The sequence below is a fragment of the Eulemur rufifrons genome, chromosome 2 (assembly GCF_041146395.1).
Source record: "Eulemur rufifrons isolate Redbay chromosome 2, OSU_ERuf_1, whole genome shotgun sequence".
Taxonomy (NCBI): domain Eukaryota; kingdom Metazoa; phylum Chordata; class Mammalia; order Primates; family Lemuridae; genus Eulemur; species Eulemur rufifrons.
Genome location: NC_090984.1, coordinates 89,532,218 through 89,544,499, shown reverse-complemented (window position 1 = coordinate 89,544,499; position 12,282 = coordinate 89,532,218). Strand labels below are relative to the sequence as shown.

General features: G+C 32.7%; 1 protein-coding gene across 1 annotated transcript in view; it reads left to right on the top strand.

Annotated features, from left to right (window-relative positions):
• C2H14orf39 (chromosome 2 C14orf39 homolog) overlaps window positions 1-12,063 on the top strand; it is a 44,453-nt gene extending 32,390 nt beyond the window's left edge. The window contains exons 15-17 of the mRNA XM_069465025.1: window positions 2,339-2,483; window positions 6,611-6,668; window positions 11,864-12,063. Of these exons, the coding sequence (XP_069321126.1) occupies window positions 2,339-2,483; window positions 6,611-6,668; window positions 11,864-12,063 (403 nt within the window). The remainder of the gene's footprint in view (window positions 1-2,338; window positions 2,484-6,610; window positions 6,669-11,863) is intronic.
• The last annotated feature ends 219 nt before the right edge of the window (window positions 12,064-12,282 follow it).

The window sequence follows — 12,282 nt, the reverse complement described above, 5'->3', positions numbered from 1 at the left end:
TTTTTGATAAGCACCTGAATTCGGTTTGCTAGGATTTTATTGAGAATTTTTGTATCTGTATTCATAAGGGATATTGGCCTATAGTTTTCTTTTTTTGTTGAGTCCTTTCCTGGTTTTGGTATCGGGGTGATGTTGGCTTCATAAAATGTGTTGTGGAGGATCCCTTCCTTCTCGATGTTGTGGAATAATTTCTGAAGGATAGGCACCAGTTCTTTGTAGGTCTGGTAAAATTCAGGTGTGAAACTATCTGGTCTGGGACTTTTCTTTTTAGGAAGGTTTTTTATTGCTGCTTCAATTTCGGTACTTGATATTGGTCTGTTCAGGAATTCTAGTTCTTCCTGATTGAGCCTAGGGAGGCTGTGTGTTTCTAAGAATTTGTCCATTTCCTCCACATTTTCAAGTTTATGTGCATAGAGGTTTTTATAGTATTCATAGATGATACTTTGTATCTCCGTGGCATCAGTTGTAATTTCTCCTTTTTCATTCCTGTTGGAACTTATTAGAATCCTTTCTTTTCTGCTTCTTGTTAATCTAGCAAGAGGTGTGTCTATTTTGTTTATTTTTTAAAATAAGCAACTTTCTGTTTTATTAATCTTCTGTATAGTTTTTTTATTATCAATTTATTTAGTTCTGCTCTGATCTTTGTTATTTCTTTTCTTCTGCTGCATTTGGGCTCAATTTGCTCATCCTTTTCCAGTTCTTTCAGATGATTCATTAGATTGTTTATTTGTGATCTTTCTGTCTTTTCGATGTAGGCATTTATGGATATAAATTTTCCTCTCAGGACTGCTTTAGCTGTGTCCCACAGATTTTGATAACTTGCGTCTCCTTTATCATATAGTTCAAAGAATCTTTTGATTTCCATCTTGATTTCCTCCTTAATGCAATAATCATTCAGCAGAAGGTTGTTTAGTTTCCATGACTTTATGTAGAGATGAGAGTTTCTGTTGGAGTTGATTTCTAATTTTATTCCACTGTGATCTGAGAAGATGCATGGTATAATTTCTGTTTTTTAAAATTCTTTGAGACATGCTTTGTGGCCTAGTATATGGTCAATCTTAGAGAATGTCCCATGAGCTGATGAGAAAAACATATATTCAGTGGTTTTGGGATGGGATGTTCTATAAATGTCAGTCAGGCCCATTTGTTCTAGAGTTCTGTTTAAGTCTGCTGTTTCTGTGTTTATTTTCTGTTTGGAGGATCTGTCCTGTTCTGTCAGGGGGATGTTGAAGTCTCCAACTATTACAGTGTTGTTGTTTATCATTTTGTTTACATCAAGTAGAATTTGCTTTATGAATCTCTACTTTTGTATTTTTAAATCACCAACAAGAGTTTCATATATGAATGTCATGCTGTTGACTCAAGCTCTGCATGTTCAAAGTGGAACTCATCATCAAATCTGAGAACTATAAAAGAATGTGAAATCATATGCTAAAACTTCTCTCCATGGATTAGAAAACTATGATATGAAAAGTTAAGCAACCCATTCATGGTCATAGAGATAGTTATGACAGTATTGTCAGACTTCTATTATATTTAATAAACATGTAGCACTCTGTTCAAGCCACTGCTCTAGGCATTTTATAAATATTGTTCATTTAATATTCATGACCACCTTATGAGGTGTAGGTACGTTATTATCCTGATTTTGTAGATGGGGAAACAGAATCACAGGTGATACAGCTAGTCAATGTTACAGTTGAGATTTAGACCCAGGCAGTTCGAGCCCTAGAGTCTATGGTTTTAACTACTGTATTATATACTGTATTGTCTAATTCTTTTTCCCAGATCATTTTATAGTTTAATGCCCTTATACAACACTCTGTAATGGCTGCCTTCTCATCAAGACTAAAATCTTGTGACTGGCTTTCAAGATCTTGAAGATAGTTTAGTGTCAGTGTTAAGAGCTTGGACGTTGAGTATGGATTGCTGCATTCAAATCCCAACTCTGGCATTTAATATTCTCTTGAGCAAGTCATTTAACATTACTACACTTCAAAATCCTCACTGTAAAATGGAGGTGATAGTAATAGTACTTATTTCATAGGGTTATTGTGAGGAATAAGTAAGTTATGCCTATGGAAACACCTAGAATAGAGCCAGACAGTGTATTCTCAGTTGGTATTCATAATTATTCAAAAATTGGTCATTCAACTTTATTTAACATTATTCCCTAGTCCAAACCATCCTTTCTCCACAGGTTTGTCACTTCAATAACTATTTCCTACCTTTCCTTACTATGCTAATTCTCACCTCTATGCTCTTGCTTATGGTACTTACTAGTTTGCAGTGTTTAATAATAGATTCTTACCATTTTGATGATTTTTTTATTTCCTGGTAACAGAAATAGAAATGCAGCACCTGAAGTTCAAAAACTAAAGGAATCTCCTGGATTTTCTTTTCTTATGAGTTATACTTCTAGATCACCAGGATTGAATTTATTTGATTCTTCTTTATTTGATACAGAAAACTCATCAGATCAGGTAATATGAGAAGCTGAAGTTTTATTTCTAAAAATTGTGCACTAGAACTTTGAGTATCTTCTTGTTTTCAACTTCAGATGCCCCAGGTTGACATTCATTCATTAAAAAGCCTCTCAGGATAAGTATGATTTAAATAGCAGTTAAATGTATTTTAAAAATGAATTTGGCTTTATAGTTAATATTTCTAACTTCTAAACAAACTTTACATACTCTCAAAATGAAAAATGTTACACATTATAAATTGGTCTTTCCAACTACATTTGTGTACATAGCAACATTATCACTGATTTATTTTAAAAGATCTGGTATTAATTTTAAAAGACATCCTAATATTAATGTCTACTGTTCAGTGATATAAATCATGATAAAGTGCTTATTTTTATGTTTCACAACTAAAACCAAAAATTAAGACATGCTTTATTTGAAAAATAGAGATAATATAGTGTAGTGGTTAAAACTAGACTCTGAAGCCAGACTACTTGGGTATGTACTGGATGTGGGATTTTGGGTAACTAAATTGAAAGTAATAATAAATATTACCATAGGGTTTATGCATATTAAATGAGTTTATACACATACAGCATTTTGAAAAGTACTAGCCCATAATAAGGCTATATAAGTATCAGTGTAATAAAAGAATTATATTGTTATTGGTCATTTAGTCACAGTTAGCCAATTTTATGTGGATCAGAATATTTTATTCCTGTATCCCCTACATGATATTAATATTAAGTTGTCAAAATTACAAATTTATTGATGGATGATATAATACTATACATTTTATGGTATTTCATGTCTTCGACTTTTGTCTCAATTTTTATTTAAATGCTTATTTTAAAAACAACTCCTAGAAAGAATGTGCTGGGTATGAAAAAATAGACTATAGTTACTTAATTCTCATTTACAATAATAACATGAATGCAAAATACAGGTATATAACCTTAATAGGAAACATGCACATTTCAAATAAAGAAAATTATAAAACTACTGGAAAAAAATCAATGAATATATAGATATATGAAGTACTTGTATAGGAAGAAAATATTATAAAGATAAATTTCTTCCTCAAATAATTTATAAATGTAATCCAATTCAAATCTAATTGGATCATGGCAAGATTATTTATCTTGAATTTTTTTTTTATTCGTTTTTGTGGTAGTGGAGTTGGGAAAGGAGATTGGCAAAGTAATCAGTAACTTTCCTAGGGAAAAGAGATCAAGAATAATCAAGAAAATGTTCAAAAATAAGATTGATAATAAATTAAAATAGAATTCTAAAAAAAAAACCTAAACAAAAAGAAAGCAGAAAAGAAGAAACAGTAAAAAAAACCATAAAGTTAAAAAAGATAGTAAACTGTTAGACAAAATTGTGGGTGTTTTAATAATTATATTAATATGAACGAGCTAACCACTCCATTAAAAGGCAGAGATTGTAAGGATGAATTAAAAAAAGCAAGACCCAATTATAAGCTATCTGTAAGAAACACACTTTAAATATAAAGACAAAGGTTGAAAGTAAATGGATGGAAAATGATATATCATGAAAACTGTAAGCATAAGAAGGTCATAGGTAATACATTAATATCATTTTTGGTGTTCTTAAATAATATTCCTAGAAATAAGAAGAACATTTCATAAAGATAAAAAGGTCAATTCATAAGGAAAATATAACAATGTGTACAAGCCTAATAACAACTTCAAAATACATGCAACAAAAATTGACAGAATTAAAAGGAGAAATAGATTAAAAACTCAAACATAGAGGTTTTTAACACCTCTATCTCAGCAATTGATAGACAATACAATCAATAAAGATCTTCTGTAAGATTTGAATAACATCATTAATCCCCTTGGCCTAACTGACCTATAGAATACCACATCCAACAACTGCAGCATATATATTCTTTTCAAATGCTGATGGTACATTCAGCAAGATACCATAAAACGAGTCTTAATCAATTTAAAAGAATTGAGGCCGGGCGCGGTGGCTCACGTCTGTAATCCTAGCACTCTGGGAGGCCGAGGCGGGTGGATCGCTCAAGGTCAGGAGTTTGAGACCAGCCTGAGCAAGAGTGAGACCCCGTCTCTACTAAAAATAGAAAGAAATTATATGGACAACTAAAATATATATAGAAAAAATTAGCCGGGCATAGTGGCGCATGCCTGTAGTCCCAGCTACTCGGGAGGCTGAGGCAGTAGGATCGCTTAAGCCCAGGAGTTTGAGGTTGCTGTGAGCTAGGCTGACGCCACGGCACTCACTCTAGCCAGGGCAACAAAGCAACACTCTGTCTCCAAAAAAAAAAAAAGAATTGAAATCACAGTATGATCTCTGACCACAGTGGAATTAAATTAGAACTCAGTAACAATAAGATATCTAGGAAAATCCTAAATATGTAGGCTATGGATCAAAGAAGAAATCATGAGAGAAAGCAGAAAAGATTTTGAACTGAATTATGAAAGTTCAGCTTATCAAAAATTGTGGCATGCTGCCAAAGCCAGAGAAAAATGACAACTCTAAATAATTTAATTAATAATTTAAATAATTAAATTAATAGAAAAGAAGAAAGATATAAAATCAATGACTTAATGTTCTACCTTTAAGAATCTAGTAAAAGAAGAATGAAGCAAACCCAAAGTAAGTATAATGAAGAAATAAGGACAAGAAGAGAAATCAATGAAATGGTAAAACAATAAAGAAAATTAACATAATCAAAGTTGGTTTTGCTTTTCTGCCTATAAAAATTGACAAAATTGATAAACTCCCCATATTAGGAATGAAAGAAAGGATGTCATTATAAATCCTAAATATTAGGAAATAGATTGGCAAGAGGAGCTTCATTCTCTACATATTAAAACATCCTATAAACCTAGAGTAATCAAAATGGTGTGATTGTAGTTTTCAGGATTGGTAGGCTGATCAATGGCATGGGCTAGAAAGTCTTGAAACAAAAGAATTTAGAATGTGATAAAGATAGGACTACAAATTAGTAGGGGTAAATTAGGCACTCACTTTACAATGTACACCAGTAGAAGTTACAGATGCATTAAATTATGTGAAAAAAGTTAGCCATAAAATATTTCAGAGGAAATATGAGTGAATATTTACCAGACCTTATGAGGAAGGATTCTCTAAGCATGAAAACAGTAGAAGAACCAAAGGGAAAAAAAAGTTGTTCAATCGCATATAAAATCTAAACTTCTATATATTAAAAAAATTGTAAAGTCAAAATGATAAAGTGGTATAAAGTATTTGCAATAATTTTACAAAGAATTAAGTAACATCTTTAGCATATCATGAACTTACATGTACCAATAAGAAAAAAATTAATAGAGGAATGGGCAAAGTCCATTTGGTCAATAGATAATTCACTGAAAAAAAAATTCAAATGACTTACAAAATCTATGGGAAACAGCTTTCCTTATGAATTGTGAAAGAAATGTAAATCTGTGCATAACAGTGTTTATTCAAATGTGATTTTTACATTAGAAAAAAAAAAGTTGGGACAACCTAAATGTAAAAAATAAAAGAATGGTTGCAACCATATCTTACATCTACGTTGAGGAATATTATACTGCCATGAAAAAAGTCCTGTTTTAGAAGTACGACATGGAAAAATGCTCACAATGCAATATTGAGAGAAAAAGAAGAAAGAAAACTATATTGTCATAATCCCACTTTTTAAAAGTCTGTCTTACTAAGTAAATAGACTCTTGCAGCAAAACTTGATCTGAACTGACATGAAGCTGTCAACTTCCTATTACTTTTAAAGACAGAAAAGCAATACCAAGAGCCTGACTTGTTAAAGGCCTTCAGAATAAAGCAAAAATTCACTAGAATTTTAGGTGATATTAAGATTCTAAAGTAAATATCCTTAGTACAATGTATATTGCCTATTAATATTTTATCTATTACTAGAATCTAGTCAATAGGCCTTATTTTAATATAAATAAATGACAGATTTTGAAGATAGACCTCTACTTAAGTACAATAGTGTTTATATAAAAAGTTACTACATGTCTGCTTTCATTCTGTGTATTAGAATAACTAGGTTTGAGATTCAAATATAAATGCTATATATACTGTTCCACTGATGTCACAAGTAACATTTAATGGAAATTATTTTCCAGTTTCATGAACATTATTCTTCAGAAAATGTAAATCCTCTGTCATCACAACAAGAAATTGGTAAGTGATTTGAAGTTTGCTACATTTAAAAACATGCTAACTTTCCCCTTAGTATTTAGTTTCTCTAACTGATTTTCTTTGGTGCTCAATTTATTCTTTAAAAACTACTGTTACTTTTATATCATTCACTGATCATTTTTATTTTTGGCAGTTTAGCTGCTTCTCTCACTACTGTACCAAAATTTGCTTTCTCCAAGATTACTAATGACTTCCCAATTATCAAACATTATGGTTATCTTTCATTTATTATCATATTCAGTCTCTTTGTAGCATTTGATATGGTTGATTATTCCCATCTTCTTTCCGGAATTTTTGGATTTCATCGTCTCTCTCTGGTATTTTTTTTTGGATCTTTGTTCATTTTCACTTGATTGGTTAATTCATTCAACATATAAATATTAATATGTATATGTGTTATGCTTTATACACCTATATGCTTTAGGCTCTGGTGATAGAACTGTGGTCAAAATGCAAAGTTCTCATAGGGTTTTACCTTCTAATGGGAGAAACTGAAAATAGACAAAGAAATCAATGTATAATATGTCAGTGCACTAAACAGTTGTTATGGGTTTGAATGGCAGTCAGATTCACATGTTATAATTTTTAATCTAATATTACAATTTCTTTACTTTATAAAAAGATACAGGATAGGAGATAACAGGAAGTACAGCATCTTTGTCTCATTGAGGGGCCCACCAACTACCTAAATATAGTAATAAGCTTTATTTTGCCACCTCACCCACATGGAACATGTCAGGTTGCTGTGGATAAGAGGTATGGTGCATGTAGGCCACCTTGGCATACGAGAGCTGTAGCCTTGGTTTCCCACCAGTCTTATATATCAGTGGTCCCCAGCCTTTTTGGCACCAGGGACTGATTTCATGGAAGACAATTTTTCCACTGGAGAGAGATGGGGGATGGTTCGGGATGATTCAAGCATATTACATTTATTGTTCAATCAAACCTCTCTGCTAATGATGATCTGTATTTGTAGCCGCTCCCCAGTGCTAGCATCACCACCCCAGCTCCACCTCAGATCATTAGGCATTAGATTCTCATAAGGAGTGCGCAACCTAGATCCCTTGTATGTGCAGTTTAGAGTAGGGTTCGCGCTCCTATGAGAATCTAATGTTGCTGATCTGACAGGAGGCAGAACTTATGTTGTGGTGCAAGTGATGGGGAGTGGCTATAAATACAGATGAAGCTTTGCGAGCTCACCTACCTGCTGCTCACCTCCTGCTGTGCAGCCCGGTTCCTAACAGGCCATGGACTGGTACTGATCGGTGTCCTGGGGGTTGGGGACCACAGTTTTATATGATTCTGGTCGGGAGACTCAAGGCCTGTATACTGACTCATAGCTCCTGTAATTCAGGTGCAGTCCCACAGAGCAGACTAGGCAAACACAACATTCTGCATTTATCTTAATTCTGTATTTGCTAAGAAAACAGTGCTGTGAGACTCTAAGTCAGACTCCAAGGTCTTTCCAGGTGGGCCTGAATCAGCCCAGGCTGGATGTTAATTGTCTACTTACTGTTGGTGATAAATATTGTGATGAAAAGTAAAGCTGAGTTGGGGGAATAGGGAGTACTTGGATTGGGAAGGTGGTTGCTGTGTTCCAAGGGAGTCAGAGAAGACATCACTAAAAGACAACATTTGAGCAGAGACCTGAAGGAGGCACAGGTACAAGCTACTTGAGGAAAGTGTTCCAGGCAAAAGAACATACTCAGTATGTTCATTGAACAGTAGGTAAACTGGTATGATTGGAATAGAATAAGGAAGAGAAACTGGTGGGAGATTAAATCAGAGGGGTGGAGGGGGAACAAATCATGTAGGACCTGTAGACCATTAAGGACTTTAGGGTTTTTTCCTGAGTGAGATGGGAAGCCATTGGAAGGTTTTGAGCAAAGGACTGAAATGATCTAACAGGTTTTTAAAGAATTACTCTGGCTGCTATATGGAGAGCAGACTGTAATGGAAACAAGGGGAAAAGCAGGAGATAGATTAGGAAGCTATTAAAATGATATAAGTGAGAATTGATGGCAACAGATAGTGAGAAGATGTATGATTTTGGTTATACTTTTAGGAAGATAGAACTAGGAAAATTTGCTTATGGACTGAATATAAAGATTGAGAGAAAGAAACAAGGATAATGTCAAAGTTTTGACATGAATAACGGTGCCATTTATTGAAATATGAGAGGATTGTAGGAGAAGTTAATTTGAAATTGGAAGGAGATAAGGGTTTAACTTTGGAGGAGTTATAATTGAAAAGCCTATTTGTTAGATATATAAGTGAAAGTAAAGTAGGAAATTATATGTAAATCTGGAATTCAATAGGATGGAGACATAGATTTTGGAATTTTCATAAATGGTATTTAATGCTATGAGACCAGAATGAATCCACCGATTGTAGACATTCATTAATTTTTAAATCTAAAATTTAAAATTTACATTTAAAATCTATTTACATTCTCTTCTTTGACACTTCCATTCATTTGACACTCGTTCATTTTGGTGCTTTCAAATATAATAAATACAGGTGATGACCAAATTCATATCTTTCTGCACTGACTTCTAAATTCTAGGACCTTGTTTCTGATTGTATAATTGAAATCTCTTTATATCTAAGACATCCCTTGACATTTTGAAAACTCAGCATATCTGAAATCAAACTTGTTCTCCTTCTGAAGTCCCTAATGGTATCCTCATTGTTCTGGTTGCTAAGATTCAGAACATCAGTGATAATTTTAACTTCTCTCTGACTGTGACTACATTCAGCTAGTTATCAAGTTTTATCAGTTTTCTCTCTCAAATATTTCTTTTCTTTTATATTTTCATTGAAACCATTATATTTCAAAGTCTTATTGCTGTTCACTTGGGCTATTACAGTAACATCCTAATTGGCTTTTCATCCTCTCAGCTTGCCTATGGATCACAGCTTGATTAATCTTCCTTATGCATAATGTTGGCCATGTCACTTCCCTAATCCCCGGATATGCTCCTACTTTTCTAACCTAGCTCCAACATGCCTTTTTAAAAAACTGATACATAATAGTTATATGGGGTATAGGTGATATTTTGATACCTGCATACAATGTGTAATAATCAAATCAGGGTAATTGGGGTATGCGGTAATTGGGTATGTCACCTCAAACATTTGTCATTTATTTGTGTTGGGAACACTGCAAGTCTTCTAGCTATTTTGAAATGTACTATAAATTCTTGTAAACTATAGTTGCCCTACTGTACTAGTGAACATTAGAACTTATTCCTTCTAACTGTACCTTTGTACCCATTAACCAACTTCTCCTCATCCCCCAACATACCTTTTAAGCCTTTTCTCTTACAAGAATAACCTGTGCTTTGGCCACTGAAGAACACAGTGTATCTCAAATATGCCTACACTTTCTTACCTGCTTTTTTCTTACAATCCCCAACTTCTGTCTCTTTCTATCTTTCAAGACCAAGTTCTCTTCCATAAAACCTTTTATTTACCCACTCAAACTTCTATTCAAAAAAGATCTCTCCCTCACTTTTCTGAATGTCTCTTCTTTTTCACACTTACTTACATTCTACCTTCTATCATTAGTTATTTATGAAAATATGTAAAATCTCTTCTAGATCACAGGTTTTTTGAGAGCAGGGACTCTTTTATTCATCTTTGAATTCCCCACAGCACCTATAATGCTATGTTTCATAGTAATCTATTATTTTATTATGATGAGCATAGGCATTTTATGAAGACCTCATATGAACTTATTCTGAAATTTAAAACAAAATCAGATTAATTTATTCAAAGAGAGATTCAAGATTTTAGTTCTTTCTGGATCTATGTCTACATTGCCTTTTTTCCTTTTTTTAAGTCTTATGGATGTATACTGAAAAATACACATGTGGAAAAATAAAGTGAAAAAGGGAGAGAGAGAAAGAACATGAGTATCTGGTAATCAGTCTGTCTGCCTGTCAGTCTATCCATCTGTCCATCCATTCACCCATCTGTCCATTCATCTATCCACCCATCCATCTTAATGCTGGTTGGCTCAGCCCTATTTAGGGTGAAATAAGTGAGATGTTTAAAAATATATGAAAATTTCGAAGTGACACAAATTGAACAATTTTGCTTAATGTAAAGTTGATTAGTTCTCCATTCAAAAAGCATAAGTACTTAAAAAGATTTGTTTCAAGTAAGTCTTTGGATTACTGTAGATTTGAAATTGTTTAATGATAATTTATTTTAAATTATAATTAGGATATTGAAAATATATTATTGTATTTATAGTTTTAAATAATAGGATAAATGAAAAACAATGTTTTTCCTTAATGGAAATTCTGGGAGTCATCAACCTAAACTTCTACATGTAAAGTTGATTTTAACAATTCCTTTTAAAACTTGAGAACTCTTTTCACTGTTATGTCAATTTCCTTGAACAATGCCATGAACAGTATATTGTAGTTACTGAATAAATAATAGTTGAATAAGTTTGACTTATGTAGTGTCTGTCAGATCCAGCATTTTTTTCTCCATTCCCATTGCTATGATTGTAGGTAAGATCAGGCTTTCATCATCTCTTTGCTGGAAAATAAACTTTTTTTTCTTTTTGGTTATCCCCACTTCTAAACTCTCCTGTCCAGCCTTTCTACACATTCTCTCCTGAGTAATCCTTATAAGGCAGTTCAAATCATGTTGTATTTCTGCTTGAGAATCTTTAATGCCTTCCCGTTACCTATTAAATGAGGTCCAGATTCTATAACGGGACATTCAACAATGTTTCGAAGCTCATCATGATTAATTTTCATTTAATACATCTTTATTAATTTTTCAGTGCTCCTGATAAGCTAAATTGATTTGTGTTACCCTGGCCTAATAATTCTCCACATGCCTATTTTTGTGCCTCTGTGCTATTCTTTTCATTTGAAGTGTTTTAGCCTACTTTCTACCTTATATATTAGTTCTTTATATACTTGAGTTCAAATTACTTGAAAATAGGGTTTAAGTTTGAGTCTGTTTTAACCTTAATAATACCGAATACAGTACAGCCTTGCACTCAAGAGGAATACAGTTATTTAATAAATATCTACTAAATAGATAAATGATTCAATGTTACTCTAGTTATTATATGCTGTATACTGCAATTCAGTAGGTTATATACATTTTATATAACATGACTAACATATTATAATATTTATCTTCCTTAGGAAACTTATTTGAGAAACCAGGAGAAGATGCATTTACATTTTCTTTTCCATCAGTCACTTCAACTCATACATTTGGAGCTGGAAAAGATGATTTTAGTTTTCCGTTTTCATTTGAACAGGATGAAAATTCAACACCTTCTTCTTCTTTAAAAGGTTTTTCATCTTCCTCACAAAATACAACCCAGTTTACTTTTTTTTGAACTAGTTATTAATGTCTTGAATTATTTTACAACTCTGTAATGTTTGAGGGCATAAATTTACATTATTACTTTAAACATGAAGACTATCTACTTTCTTGTTGATTAAAACAATAATGGGTTACCATAGTTACATTATTTGATTATGTTTACTGAAATATTGAATATTTTGTTTTCATTTGTGGCATTAGCTAATCCTTGTTTATTTTGGTTTTGATTTTG